General features: G+C 41.9%; 1 protein-coding gene across 2 annotated transcripts in view; it reads left to right on the forward strand.

Annotated features, from left to right (window-relative positions):
• LOC134211596 (phospholipase A1 VesT1.02-like) overlaps positions 1–2,017 on the forward strand; it is a 161,766-nt gene extending 159,749 nt beyond the window's left edge. For both annotated transcript variants that reach the window (XM_062688623.1, XM_062688613.1), the window contains exons 5-8: positions 452–596; positions 666–1,273; positions 1,686–1,842; positions 1,915–2,017. In XM_062688623.1, the coding sequence (XP_062544607.1) occupies positions 452–596; positions 666–1,273; positions 1,686–1,842; positions 1,915–1,999 (995 nt within the window). In that variant the 3' untranslated portion in view covers positions 2,000–2,017. The remainder of the gene's footprint in view (positions 1–451; positions 597–665; positions 1,274–1,685; positions 1,843–1,914) is intronic.
• Positions 2,018–16,571: the final 14,554 nt, after the last annotated feature.

Below are 16,571 nucleotides of genomic sequence, written 5' to 3' on the forward strand. Positions count from 1 at the left end.
AATCTTTGCAACATGTTTCAAAAAATTCTGAATAAATCAAAGAAAAATTACATGATGATTAATATGTGTTAAGCATTAACAAAGAGTTCAAAATTGAGAAAATGTGAATCATGTAAAAACAGAACCCAGGGTACTCTATAGAGCTCTCGGACTGTGTACATTGTGGTTGGAGAGCAAATCCCATGTTTCGATCCTTTGGTTCACTAGCCAATTGCGTTTATTCTGGTCAATTACGAAGTAGCTATTACGACATAAAAGGCGATCATGTTCATGCTCAATCTACTCCTACTGTTGTCCCTCATGAAATATATTTTTTATAATTAAAAATCTACAAATGTGATACAAGATTGGTTGTTTCTTCATGTGAATTAATTCGAGTTTACCTTTGTCTGACGGGATTGATTGGATGCCACTTTTTTCACTCTCTTTCTTTTTTTTCTATCCATTGCAGCTGTACGCCCACAAGTACTGGACGAAGATGAACTGCTGGTCAATCGACTGAACATGGTGGCCGGAGCGGTTGGAAACACGCTGTCGCAAATCCTCTTCGGCACGAACGAGCTCCGATCGGAGGTGACGTTTTGGTGTGCCAATCGGTAAGGCTTTCTCCCCGGTGAGTCATTTGTCCAAATCTGGTTCGATAATGCTGTTGTGTACATCTGCAGGGATCACGCCCATTATATGCAGGTGACCGTCAACGACCCGGAAGTGCACTACAAGGTGGACGTGTCGAAGCCACTGATGATGCTGGCCCACGGCTGGACCGATAACGTGAACAGAAGCTGGGTAAAGGACACGGTGGCGGACTACATCGGGAATATTGGCGGAAATGTGTGCGCCGTAGACTGGAGCCGGTTGGCGCTGGTCGAATACAATTTGGCAGCGAAGAGCACTCCGAAGGTTGGTCGCTATTTGGCCAAGTTTGTCAAGTTTCTGCTCAAACAGGGTCTGACGATGGATCAGGTGACCCTGGTTGGTCACAGCATGGGGGCGCACATCGTTGGCATTGCCGGACAATCGTTGGACGGTACGGTACCGATGATCATCGGGTTGGATCCGGCTGGACCGGCGTTCACCAAGCCGTACCTGGTGTCGGAGAACAAGCGACTGGACAAGAGCGACGGGATGTTCGTCCAGGCCATACACACCGATAAGGACATCATTGGAACCACGATGAACGTGGGTCACCAGGATTTCTTCACCAATAGTGGGGCGAGCCCACAGCCGGGATGCGAGTTCCCGCTAGTCAATAATGATATTACCAAGTCGTATCGTAAGTATGGGAGGAGGTGATGGACTAGATGGAAAATACTCAAGCGTGAATGGCATCTTCATCTCTGTTTAAATTGTTATTTTTGCATTACTCTTGTTCTATGTGATCCTAATTAAATAATTGACTTTTCTAACTTTTCAATTTTCTTAAATTGTTTCATTCTTATAGTGGAAATAATAATTGTTAACATAAATGAATGGAAAGACGTATCTATAAATTTTCATTTTTTCTTAGATTATCGTACTTTTATTCTTCTTTGCTGATTTCCAATTTCGTCCTTTCTTCTATCTTCAGTGATTTATGATGTCATCTCTATACAAAACTCTATATAAAACTTGTTAGTTCCATGATAATCAAAACCGAAATTAACACAAGTTATTCATTGCGTAATTCGAAATCTCTCTTCTTCCAGTGCAATTTATCTGCAGCCATTTCAAAGCAGTGGAATACTTTCGTGCCTCCCTACACAAGGGGAATATCTTCGAGGGCACCAACTGCAACACGTACAACAACTACAAGCGAGGTGAATGCACCAATAATGCCCGCGCGGACTTCGGTCTGTTCAACAAGTAAGTACCGGTTTCGGAAAATCACCCGTTTCAAACGAATTCATTCTAAACCCCAAAAAAAAATCGTTGCAGCAAACTTACCCTGGGACCGTTGTACATCACGATAGACAAAACCGTATATCCGTACGCCAAGTCGATAGCCAGAGGAAATAGATGAACCTTTGCGTTGAACGTGCCCCAAAGCGTTGATCTTTCTTGAAGAGAAAATTCCATCCTTTTGCGTCTGCCGAAGCCGCCGTCGTGCAACGGTGTGTGGTATCGGCCGGGGTATTGCCCGGATGGGTGGAGGCGTTTCGGCGAAGAGCGAACCGGCGGTGGCGATGATTTATTAATGGGGAAAATTACTTCCTGTTTCGGGGGTTGGGAGGCCGGACTTTCTGCCTACAAACCGAATCGGGCGCTCTTCGCTGCTGCCGACACGGCGATGATGACGACGACGTCCGTCCGTAGAGAGCCGGGAGAAGAAAATAGGAACGGAAGTGTGTTATCATGGTCTATTATCGTGTTTGGGTGATGTAAGTGCTATGTTTCGCATTAGGCAGTAACCGTGTCGGTGGGAGCGGGACTAAACTCGAGGGAGTGACTTGTGAAGTGCCTATAATTAATAGAAGGGCTTCTGAGGTTAGGGATTTCGAAAATTAATGTTGCCAGGACTGACCGAATGCGGCAATATTAGTGCCTGGGCATCTTTGGGATTTTATCACTGAGGAATGCTACGCTTCTTGGGAGGAAAAGTGTTCCTGGAGGCAAAAGCCACGAAGAGGACAATAAATCTTGTGCGAAACTATAAATAATAACCAGTTTATAAACTGAAGTTGTTCCTTTTCGAAAAGTGCAGCGGTAAAGGTGAGCTCGAAGCGAGTATGAAGCAGTTCTTTGAAAGTTGGTGATGCGGTGAAAGTGGCCGGAAAAGAATACAGTATTTTGCATAATAATTTAATATTTCACTGCAATGGTGCAGTTGGGTGGCAACCCAAGAAGCAAAATCGTGGCTCATGATGGGAACGAAACGTCGTCGTCGAACGTGTCGATTCCGCTTTCGGAGGTATTGCACCTGCTTGGCGGAGGGAGAGTGCGCTCCACGGAAAATAGTGAATGTTTCGATTTCGATTTCATGCAACGTGTGCATGTTGGGCCGTAGCAAGGGATTTCGGTTAATATTTGGTTATTTGTTGAAGAAAGAATTGTTTTGACTTGTCCAAAGTATTTGTTTGCTTAGGATTCAGCTTGTCGCCTTTCTTGTAGATGGAGCATATGACCCCTTCCTTACACTTCTCCGGTAGCTGTTCAGTTTCCCAGATTCTGACTGTCAGTTTTTTCAGCTTTATCGGGCCCATCTTGATGAGCTTTGCTGCGATACCATCCTTACCAGATGCTGGAAAGCTATTCGCGATGAATCGGCCGATAAACCAAAGCCCACCTCATGGGTGCTCTAAGCCGCCAAACGTCGTCTGTGAGATCTCGTTACTGGGCTTGTGGTATTGAAAGATTGTCCGCAGTAACCCTTGACCTGAGAGGACCGGAAGTGAAATAGGAAAGTAAGACCGCCGCCGTTAAATACTCCTAACACTTTGACGATCATCCGGTTGTGAGTCAAACTCTTGTGGACTGTACTCGGCTGACCGTGCTCTCCACGACGTCACAGGTACAAAAATCCAAGGAGGTTGACCGGTGCTTGGAGGTGTACCGGATTGAGACGTTATTTTAGGAAGAAGGGTCGTTAGGCCGAAACCCATTCGGTCGAATTCCACTAGGCCGAAACCCATCTGGCCGAATAGGACATTTTACCGAAAAGGTAATTTGGCCGAAAACAACATTTGGTTGAATAGGACATTTGGCTGAACAGGACATTTGTCCGAATAGGACATTTAGCCGAACAGGACATTTATCTATATAGGACATTTGGCCGAAAAGGACATTTGGTTGAATAGGGCATTTGGCCGAAAAGGACATTTGGCCAAATAGGACATCTGGCCGAATAGGACATTTGCCCGAATAGGACATTTGGCCGAAAAGGACATTTGGTTGAATAGGACCTTTGGCCGAACAGGACATTTGGCTGGATAGGACATTTGGCCGAACAGGATATCTGGCTAAATAGGCATTTGGGGAATAGGACATTTGGCCGAGTAAGACATTTGGTTGAATAGGGCATTTGGTCTAACAGGTCATTTAGCCGAATAGGAGATTTGACCGAATAGGACATTTGGCCGAACATGATTTTTGGCCGAAAAGGATATTTGGTTGAATAGGACATTTGGCTGAACAGGACATCTGGCCGAATAGGTGAAACGTCCCACTTTGCACTACTTATTTCCCACTTCTCACTGTGAATAGTTAGGAGTGCGGAGTGAGTAGTGAGACGTCTCACTACCCATTTCAAACGACCTATTAGGCCAAACTGTAAAAATAGTTACAAAATAGGAACCGTTTTAGTAGATTTAATTGAGCTTGATTGGTAAGCTTCTCGCCACGAGAAGCTGATTTAAATCATCTTGTAGGATTAAGTACTAAGATTCGAGCAAATATTATTACCGGCAGCGCCTCTAGCTGTCAATTATGCAACTGTATTACATATCATATTCCTAGCAACTTGAAAGTCACTCGCCGTATTTTCTTCTTAAAAAACTGATGAGATGACGAGAGAATTTATTCTATTTACTTATAAGATTCTGAAGGCTATAAAGAAAAGGATTGCCAATAAATAGGTCTTTTCCGAGTTGAACGACAACAATTGAAGAGGACGTGATCCCAAAAAAATGGAAGTTTGTTAAACTGTGAACCTGAACAATCGTTCAACAAAGCTTGGCAAATTGTTCTACAAATATTAGCACTAATTTCTAGTTATCGGAATCTCAAGAAACGGTGGAAAAAGTAATTAGGCCCAAGTGCGTGGAAACAAGAATTTCCTATGTAAGAAACTGTTTGTTGCAAAATGTTATGTAGAAAAGGAGAAGATTTGTTACAGCTTAGATTTGAAAATAAGTCCATCTAACTAATTTTAGCATATAAGTCGTGGCTGCTCGAGGCTCAGGTGAGGCATTTTTCGAGCTCTATTCAAACGAAAGTTCAAAATGGTTTTATGTGGTGCCAATGTAGCTGTGAATATGTTTTTCTCTTTTTGGTATGAGAAGGAACTTAAAATCCTTCACGCGAAGGTGTTTCATCCGGTCTGAAGATCGGATTGTAGGTTGCGGGAGGTATCGATCACTCCGATTCCTCTTGGTGGGTCTCGAAGCTTGGCGGCTTGTAGGCGTTTGTCTTGTCGTCCGGTCAATGAACCACAAAGGCATCTACGGGCCAGGGAGGACTTTCACAACTCCCAGGAATCGTCGCTGGAAGACAATTCCCGGCCATATTCTATTCTCGGTGGCCTCTAGTAAGCTGTCTATTTGGGCAACGAAACTGCTCGGATAGCGTGAATTAGCACCGGTTAGCGAGAACTAACCCACTGACAGCATCAGCACACCATCAGAATTTCGCATATGCGTAAACTTTACCAACACCACCGTACGCAGCGTCTGCACCATCTACTGGCATCCACGAAGTTAAGCCTCACCAACACCGTCGCCTCATCCATTGCTGGACATCGCGCCTAAGCTCGAGCCGGAGCCACACGACAGGTTAGATACATTTGTTTTTTTCTGAAACCAATACATGTTGAAAATACGACAACTGAGGGACTGTGAGAAGCACGGTTGTGCGAATGCACAAGTCTAAAGTGGAACTTGCATGCAAGTAGGAGTGATAGGACTGGTAACGAAACTTAATTTCCTATTCGTTAATCGGAGTCGTCGGAGATTGTTCTAAGCAGAGGAAAGATTGATTGATTGTTTTTTTTAGATTTCCTTGTCTGGCCAGGGAACTGGGATTTAATCGTGAAGATTGTGAGTGATTTGGTCGGTTCGTTCTACTGTTTCTCCATGACTTTGAAGGACTCACCCTGAGTCTCGCCGGGTATCTTATTTTGCGGCTTCACAAGCAAGATATTTAGGTCGTCTTGCTTGGCGCTTAAGTGAAGCCAGTTAAACGGAATTGAAAGAACGGTTCCAACTCGATAACTTCCCGTTACAAAACGACCTTTTCCGCCATATGACCTATTCGGCCAAATGATCTATTCGGCCAAATGACCTATTCGACCAAAAGACCTATTCGGCCAAATGACCTATTCGGCCTGACCTATTCGGCCAAATGACCTATTCGGCCACATGACCTATTCGGCTAAATGACCTATTCGGTTTGACCTATTCGGCCAAATGACTCATTCGGCAAAATGACCAATTCGGCTAAACGACCTAGTCGGCCAAACGACCTATTCAGAGAAATGACCTAATCGGTCAAATAACCTATTCGGCCAAATGACCTATCCAGCTTTCCACGTTCGCCATAATGGCGGCTGCTATAAATCTGACAGTAACTGCTTCCGACGCTGAGTTGTTTCTGATAATGGTCGTATCTTAGCAACCGTTTTCACATTGTTTGTTTATTGTTACGTGAGCAGATAAATACCTACAACATGGAAAAACTGGAGGAAATGCAGTTCTCGTCACAAGCTGGTAATATTTTTGTATTTATTGATATGATATATTAGATATTCACGTTTTCTATGTTTTAGGTGGAAGTAGGATATTCGGCATTCGAACGCAATTTTTATACGGTATAATAACTAACCAACAATTATATATGCTTCATAGGATTTCGGGTGATAACAGATTTATAGCCCTAGAGATGCTCAGTTCTTGAAAAGAAATCAATAAATCCTAAGCTGCGCGTTCGGCAACAGCGGAGGATAAACCCGCAGACAGGTACGATGGTAATGCTTTTGTTCATCGGAAGACTTGCTCGATGAACGCGGAGACCTTTTCCGACTTGATTATGGCGGAGGATTGGCTACACACACATCTACACATCTAATAATTTTATTATCTATTGTATAATCAAGTAGCAATAAATATGGTTTACCGCTTGTCCCCCCTGTGGTCGGACAAGAAGCGGTTACATAATATATCATAAGCTTTTATTGAGGAATTTATTCCTCCTCTTCTAACTGATAAGGATATTGATTGGAAATACTGATTATGAACAGGATGGTAAATCACTGTTTACCAGAAATCAGTGGAAAGTAGAAAATAAACGAATATGAACGAACAAAAGCAACATTATTCTATTTTTCTCGTTACGAGTATCTAGTGACTAAAACAATCAAGATCTCCAATCAATCATGGTATCAACCTGGCACATTTGAAATAAATCATGGCTCTTCTGGTGGAACTTAACAATTACTCGTACTACAATTCCTTCAACATCAAACACTTCACCCGGGCCCGATAGTAGACAATAACAAGCCTCATCGACACATACTGGATAATCGAAAGTTTTATTGCAGTAAGCAAGACTACCACCCAATCAAACCTCCCCACCGGGCCAAGTCAGCGTCCGTCGAACCAAGCTCAGCCCGTAGAACCGTCACTTCTTACGGATTCTAGGAATTCCCAAGATCACGACCATCTTTGCAAGCTCATGGGCCACTGTCTCGACGTTAACTTCTCGTCCGGCTTTACCACACACGGAGACCTCATGTTAGCGGATTCAGAGTTCTCCTTTTTCCGTCAGCCAGTTTAATTTCGGGCCTGTGATCTAACGCCGAGGGCGTCGCCAGAGTTTGATGCACCAAAAGGTCTTCCGTTCTCACCCTAGAAGGCCGCCGCGGTTAGACCAGCAGCTAGTGGTTCAGGCCAGCTCCCTTCCGGAACTAAGCAGTTTCAAGGCCGTAAACTTAGAGTCCCATAAATAGCATATCCTCAGGGGTACCAAAAGTTATGAGAAATTACGAGAATTGAATTTCCTCCATTTCTCCCTCTCGTAACAATAAAAAAAAATGTGAAAATAGTTGCTAAGATACGCCCATCGTCCGAAACAGCTCAGCGTCGGAAGCAGTTACTGTCAAATTTATTTATAGCAGCCTGATAGCAGCCGCCATTATGGCGAACGTGGAAAGCTGGATACGTTCAAATGACCTATTCGGTCAAATGACCTATTCGGTCAAACGGCTTTTTCGGTCAAACGGCCTATTCGGTCAAACGGCCTTTTCGGTCAAACGGTCAAATGACTCATTCAGTCAAAAGGCCTATTCCTTCAAATAGCCTATTCGGTAAAATGGTCTATTCGGTAAGTTTACCTATTCGGTCAAACGGCCTACTTGGTCAAACGGCCTATTCGGTCAAATGGCACATTCGGTCAAACGGCCTTTTTGGTCAAATGACCTTTTCGGCCAAATGACATATTCGGCCAAATAACCTATTCGATCAAATGATTTATTCGGCCAAATGGTCTATTCGGTCAAATGACCTATTGGACCAAATGGCCTATTCGGTCAAATGACCTATTCGGTCAAATGACCTATTCGGTCAAATGATCTATTCGGTCAAATGACCTATTCGGTCAAATGACCTATTCGGTCAAATGACCTATTCGGTCAAATGACCTATTCGGTCAAATGACCTATTCGGTCAAATGACTTATTCGGTCAAATGACCTATTCGGTCAAATGACCTATTCGGTCAAATGACCTATTCGGTCAAATGACCTATTCGGCCAAATGACCTATTCGGCCAATTGACCTATTCGGCCAAATGACCTGTTCGGCCAAATGACTGATTCGGCCAAATGACCTATTCGATCAAATCACCTATTCGACCAAATGACCTATTCAGTCAAATGACCTGTTCGGTCAAATGACCTGTTCGGTCAAATGACCTGTTCGGTCAAATGACCTATTCGGTTAAATGACCCATTCGGCCAAATGTCCTATTCGGCTATATGACCCTTTCGATCAAACAACTTTCTGCCTAGTGGCTTTTGGCCAAACGGTATTCGGTAAAACGGCCGTTCCCTTTATTTTAGGGATGGGGATGACATGATATGGGTCACCATTCGTCTGGAAAGTATAACGGGTCGGCCAGTCGCGTTTCCGGTTAGCCGCCCAATTTGCTTATGCACCACTCCTGAAAGGAGACCGCCCAACAAATTGTTGTTGCCCGGCTTGAGACCTTCTTAGGGGAAGGGTCACTTTTCTTATGAAAAAAAAGCTGACTGACTAATCTGAATACGTCCGCCTTACTAACTAATTCCGAAAGATTTCCCAAATAAGTTCTTCCGATATCCGGCCTGGAACCAAAGTCATTCGGGCTATAGATAGTGGAATATATAGATGAGCGAAGATTAATCCTCTGTCTCCAAACGAACTGTCAAATGTGTCTCCAAACGAGCATGACGTCACGATTTCAATGAAAATGTTAAGGTCTGTGGCGTCATATGCGCGTGTGCACGGTCAAAAAAATTGACTCAGCCATGCTTTTGCTCATCTATAGATTCTACTATCTATAATTCGGACCAACCCAAAAAAAGTTACCCGTTTCACCCTGTCCAAGATTCGAAAGCGGTCAAAGTCAGAATCGGGCTGACTACCTAGTGAATACACCCAAAATATATGCTAATACACTACTCACGAACACGAAGCGACATAAATTCTGGGCTTCGTGGCCGTGCGGTTCGCGACGTCAATTGTCTAGACGCATGTGCTGTGGAGTGTGGGTTCGATTCCCGCCCCGGTAAGGAGAAAACTTTTCGTAAAGCGAGAAGTTCTCCTCTGGTCCACTGGGTGTTATGTGAATGTGCATAAATTCTTTACAGACACCAAATAAATAGATTCAAATAGCAGATTTTGAACCGGTCTAACGGTTTCGAACGAGATATTTCTTTCGGTTCTTATCCCCCCATACATGAAGCTCCAAAAAAGGTTTACGTGGTTTTTATTGCAATTATTTAATCTCTACTACGTCACTAATACCTTTTACAACACACTACGGCACGGAACAAAGTGAAATTTTAGACATTGTCCCCAGAGTTCGCGAAATTCAACGAAGTTGAAATTTGCGAACCCGAGCATCAAAAGCATTATCCACGAGATCCCCCAAAATCGTGCATCTCATTCCAAAAGACGATTTAAATTAGTCAGTTAGCTTGCTCGCTAAGAATCGTGCCAAACGTGGAATGCCGGACAAGTCAAAGGTCAACGCAACTATAACAGACCGGCGTGCGGGTCGTTGGCCGCAAGCCACGCGCTTCTTTTTGCGTCATGATATGCTGGCTAAACCCCATGTATTTTTTTTGGTAGCTGACTGTGGGGAACTCACAAGACTCAATTCTTAGCGTAGGTAACTCAATAGCGTACTTCTTAAAGACCATTCTTGCGGTGATCCAACACAAAGATTTATTTCAAAAGACGCAACTGGACATGCAAAGTTTTATAATCATAATAGATAACAAAATTAATATATTTACAGAGATAAACTACACATTGAAATAAATAAATCAATAAATATGGCGTACTTGCTACAAAAGGTCCGGTCATTCCAGGCTTGATTGATTAGGTTCAGAAACAGGGCTGCGATGGAAGAAGGTTGGTTATTGAGCATGGAGTGTCTGAGACCCAAGAGTTTAAAAACAGTTTGATTAAAATTGATCGTAATTACAATGAATATAAAATGTGTTCTATTCACATAAAATGGGCTTGTTCTAGAACAACACATAAATGAGCGAGAGTTATACAGTCGCAAAAATGGCTCGAGGTATTTTATTGAAGCACGGATCTCAATATTTTTAACAGCATAAAACCAGAAATCACATACATATTCTCGTCAAACTGTATTTTTGACTGAGATTAAGATTCAGGGCTCCCCGCGCAATAAGATAATAGCGAATACAATACGAAGCAAAAGGCATTTTATTTCTATGACTTTATAATTTATTACATCTGTCATCTGTTTTCAATCGGTTTTTTATTTGATTTTATCATCTTCTTGGTCCTAGTGATGCCCCTGAGCGGAAGAATTCCCGGCTGGAAGGTATGTTGTTGTTTGGTGAAAATCCTATAAATTATACACCTTTCTGGCATCGAGAGAAATCGAGCCCCGGTCTTTGCCAATGTTTTCCCCAAAGAGACCAACAGTTGTGAGAGCGCGCGGAAATGATGGCATCGTCTACCAAAGAACCTCCTTCTGCATACCAACCAGTTGTTGAACGGCTTGCCGCCAGCTATATTTTAGCGGTATCGATTCTAGTCTGCTCTGTTGACGCGGTGCAACTTACTACAAAAAGGAATCGAAATCGGAATGCACTGGTGCTTCGTTTGTAAGTTTTCCTTTCTGGGTATCTCGAAGAATCGCTTTAATTAAATTTTCAGTAGCTAATGCAAATTTATTTGGATTGAATTCGACAATGAAACCGCTTTCCATTTAACATCGATCTCTACTTCAATTCACGTGAGCTTTCTATTCAATCAAGAAAATTAGTAAACAGCGAAAATAACACCCCCGTACAGGTTTTTGATTACCTCTCTTATTTCAGGAAGGCTCCATTTGCTGCCCATTTGTCAATTCCAATTGATAAACTCTAATTTGCTGCACATTAAATGAAAATTGACGCGTCAGTTTGATTAGTCCCGTGGGCGTTAATAATTTATTTATACTCCTGCAGCACACATGGTCCTGGTCGACACCGCACCGGTAGCCTATATGGTACGATACGACTCTCGATTCCGACGACGACTGTTTCGGTGATTCCTAGAAATTACGCTGCACCATCACCATATCCACTACCGCTTACCTACCAACCACACACCCATGACTGTGGCACGGTCAGCTTAGTCCAGGAGAATAGCACACAAATTGTACACTTTCCAATGAATCGAGAGGACGGACAAATGCTATGAATTTTCCGGCCGGAAAAGTGTAGGATTCGAAACCCCGTCTAACCAATCCGAAATGCTATCCTAAATGCGTCTCGACGTAGTCATTGTCGGACTGGGAACTGGATCGTTCATGGTCCGGCAAAAGTTGAAACTGGTGGGTGTGGGGTGGCGTCGAGAAGACCTATGGTCAAATTTCGTAAACAAAATTTTCCCTTTCATCCAATTTGGAGTCGAGGACGGTTCGTAGATTATTGAACCTGCTGTTGTCAGTTTTCTAACGCCACGTTAGCTCGCCGCCGTCTAGTCGGAAATTGAAACTGCTTCTGGCTGGCTTTTAGCAGCTCACTTCTGAATTATTGCGAGGTACCTATGGATAAATTTTACCGAATTTTCATCAGCAAACAGCAATAAAACATTAGATGTTAAAAGTTTAATTTTCGGCGTAGAAAATTGTGCGTTGTTTCGTGTAGATATCGTCAGTCTGTAATATTTTTCTATACCTTTATAACTGTGATTTTTTACATTTTATAGTAGTTCAGCACCAGTTCAGGTATCAGGTATCAGAACGTCGGCTCAGAAGGCACGTTCCCCTCAATTTGGGAGATTTGTGCCATCGCCTTCACTGACCTTTCTCATCATTTACCTGACGGAAAAGGAATTGAAAAAGGGAAAGGAAGAGGAAGTGAAGTTGGAAAGGGAATGGAACCATTTATACACCCAAAAAACAAATCTGATAATTCTGTATAAAATCTGGGCATATACAATTCTGTAAGCTTTTTATACAAATATTGTATAAAAATCATACGAATCTGTATTATTTTAATACAATAATTGTATTAAAATCTTCCGAAATTGTATATGCCCAATTATTATACAGTTTCTGTAAGGTTATTATGCAGAACTGTATTAAAATCTGCCATCCGCTGGTTGGGTGGAAAGCCAATTATGTAGACTCACACGCATTCAGCTAGGTACTAAAGAGAGGTGTCACAAAAACACAAAGGACGTAACAATGGACGAACGTCAAAGACGAAACACAGAGTGCACTGTGAAAAACGCATAATGCGAATCCATATAGGTAACATACACAAAGTACATTGTAAAAAACGCATAATGCGAATCCATATAGGTGGCAATTTGTTGAAAACTAAGTATAACACATATTCATAACCCCATTCTTATTAAACCTCACGTTGAGATTGAACAAGAGTAGCTGAAGCCGAACGTCAAGGACTAGACACAGAGTACACTGTAAAAAAACGCATAATGCGAATCCATATAGGTGACAATTTGTTGAAAACTAAGTAAAATACATATTCATAACCCCACTCTTATTTAACCTGACGTTGAGATTGAACAAGAGTAGCCGAAGCCGAACGTCAAGGACGAGACACAGAGTGCACTGTGAAAAACGCATAATGTGAATCCATATAGGTGACAATCACAAAGTACATTTTAAATATCGCATAATGCGAATCCATCTAGGTGGCAATTTGTTGAAAACTAAGCAAAAAACATTTTCATAACCCCACCCGTATTCAACCTCAAGTTGAGATTAAACAAGAGTTGCTGAAGCCGAACGTCAAAGACGAAACACAGATTACACTTTGAAGAACGCATAATGCGAATCCATATAGGTGACAAACACAAAGTACATTGTAAAAAAAATGCATAATGCGAATCCATATAGGTGGAAGTTTGTTGAAAAACTAAGTAAAACACATATTCATAACCCCACTCTTATTTAACCTCACGTTGAGATTGAACAAGAGTAGCCGAAGCCAAACGTCAACGACGAGACACAGAGTACAATGTGAAAAAACGCATAATGCGAATCTATATAGGTAACAATTTGTTGAAAACTAATTAAATCACATATTCATAGCCCTACTCTTATTTAACCTCACGATGAGGTTGAATAAGAGTAGCCGATTATCTCGGAGAAGTAAAAAGTCAACTACGCCAGAGCTCCGGTTAGCGCAGCGAGGGCTAAAATACTGTGAAGGGGGCACTGATGCTTCACAGGCTCCGTTTGCGGTTAGGTTCTTATTAGACCCCCCTAACCATTCATTCGTAGGCACGGTAAGCATAAAGCCGCATCACACCGAAAATTGGGGGTCACCTGTATGGTGGACTTTTACCACTGGAACAGGCAATCCGTAATGTTATTCTTAGCCAGATAACCAGCTGCCGATACCACGGCTATCTAGGCTGTTCGTGGAGAGAAGTGTGTATTGACTTCACGTCAACTCTCAATGTGGCCGAACAGCCGAGATCAGTCAGTCAGTCTGTAATATTTTTCTGAACCTTTATGACTGTGATTTTATACATTTTACAGTAGTTCAGCACCAGTTCAAAATGTAACGGTAAATGCTTCAAATCAAGATACGGTTTTTGAACGATTCTTGTTGATTTAATCTTTACTTGTTAATTTAAAAGTGAGATCGCGGGTGATCATTTTCGATTTTTTGACAATTTGATTTTTCCCATCTCTGCCATGAACATAGCATAAACATTCTATATATGCAAATTATTTAATAAATTTTATATCTCTAGAACATAGAGAATAAGTCAATATTTCAAACTATTTTTCAACTTCCGTATATCACTTTCATAGGCGGAAATATCGATTCAGCCTTCTCCGGAGGTGGATTTGAGACTTATAAAGGTGAAAAACCAGATTTACTTCGAGAAGCTGTTGAAAACAGAGAAGCCAGAGGACGGTTCGGCGGATCATATCATTCCACATCGGGTTCACAACCGAGTTAACTGCATCGATCATTGCCGGTATCTATCGACTACCTTCAAATGGGGTTACGACACAATCCCTGTGTCGAAACGTTGGGTAAATAACATAGGTATTCGATTCATTAAATTAAAGACTTAGTAGCCGTTTGTTTCTAAAAAAGTTTTCGGTTGTAACACAGAGGAATTGAGCTCAGAGATGGACGTCAAGCTGATGACGAAATACACAGTATTTCAAAGAACTCTGCTTGTTCTCATCTTTTGCGGGACCACAAGATCGGAATACATTTTCTTGAGTTTCTTGAGGTGCCTCACCCGACCATACTACGCTACTCGGATATTAGCGCTTTGGCTACTGGTTCTTCAGCCACACCTAAGCCCGCTGATAGGCAACTGTTCGAGTAATCACCCGAAAGCAGGGGTAGCATTGTGCATCACTCGATTCGTACGCTTTCGCATTCGTTTCGAAAAAAATGCGGCATTATTATAGATAGTAGAATCTATAGATGAGCGAAAGCATGGCTGAGTCGATTTTTTTGCCCGTGCACACGCGCATATGACGTCACAGCCCTTAACGTTTCCATTGAAATCGTGACGTCATGCTCGTTTGGAGACACGTTTGACAGCTCGTTTGGAGACAGAGGATTTATCTTCGCTCATCTATATATTCCACTATCTATAGGCATTATGCATTTCGTTCGACTTCATTAAGTCGTAGTACAAGATTTCGAATGATGCTGTACTAGCTCAATCGAATATGTTCTGTCAAATGAAATGTAAACAGAGAGAATAAGAGATAGCTGTCTCCGTGTTAAGTATACCGCCCGCTGGAGAGACAACCTTCAGCGCATGGCGAATGTGAGTAAACATAGGTGCCTGCCAGAGTACACTCACAAAAAACTCCGCATTATATTCATGAGTTTACACATGGATTTTTGCAATGGGGGTAGCGAAATGGATTCCATATTTTCGACACATATATTTCATGCGCCCACATGCATTCTATGGATGTTCACACATACTATCCATGTGGGTCATAGTATCCATGTGTGAATTTGTATGCAAATAAGTATGTGCCGACGCATGATATGCATATTTCAAAATACATGGATTTTTGCCATAAAGTATGTGTCGATTTTCCTGAGTGTAGATGCGTCCACGCGACGTCGCGCGAAAACTGCACGCAAAGGAATAATAATCAATAATAAGGAGCTGTCAAATCGTATGGACGCTTCGCTTCGCATCGCACTTCGCGTCTACTCTGGCCGCACCCATAGAGTAATTTCATCTGCGTGTAGCATGGTGCCTGTTGGGAAAGCATCCTTCAGGGCATGAATTGGCAGTTAATTTATAAACAAGCAAATTGCGCTCAGTGACAATGAAAAATCAATATTATTTATTAAGTAGCTGCAATTGATTTAAAAATTATGCCGATACGATATGTTTTGTAAATTGAGATAATGTTACGACACAAATTATATGTTTTATGTTTATTCGAGTTAAAGCCACAGATACAATTTTGAGCTAAATAATTTATAGCTAAAGAAAGATTCGATAATAAATTACTTTGATGTTTCTATGTGTTTTTGCTAAATGCATTTGGGTCATCTCATGCGCGTTTTTTTTTAACTCACCTATTTTTACGTAGATTGTGGAATATACACGTTTTTACGCCGATTTTCCGCATTGATTTTTTACGTGGTTTATCGAAATCGTCAAGAAAAACTGCAAACACCCGATTTTAGTTGAAGTCGTTTTTACGCGGATTTCGGGATAACTAGATATTGCATATTGGCTAGAAAATATAAAAGTAGGTATACTAATGACATTTTTTCCTTCAAGATACAATGATGAAACATTTATTCTCTTCCCGTAGAGAAATTATAACAAATACATATAATTGAATTCTTTCAGCAAGAAATGACTCTCGAACAACATTCGAAAGCTATAAAGGTGACGACTGTTTTTCATTCGACTTGAGTCGTTTTTCAGTGTGCTATCGAGTTTCCATAATGCCAAAACATCTCGTTATTCTTGTACCTCCTCGAGCATACTCGAACGATGAGTCGTTTTTGAGATCGAATCGAAAGCCGTAATGCCAAACATGTTCGACTCGATAGAATTTCGTTCGAATCGAGATGCGCAATGCCACCCCAGAGTACATAACGTGCGACCTTCCAAAATTTCTCAAGTTTGTCTACTCAATGAATACTCGCAGCAGATGACGTTTCTG

This window comes from Armigeres subalbatus, chromosome 1 (assembly GCF_024139115.2).
Source record: "Armigeres subalbatus isolate Guangzhou_Male chromosome 1, GZ_Asu_2, whole genome shotgun sequence".
Classification (NCBI taxonomy): Eukaryota; Metazoa; Arthropoda; class Insecta; order Diptera; family Culicidae; genus Armigeres; species Armigeres subalbatus.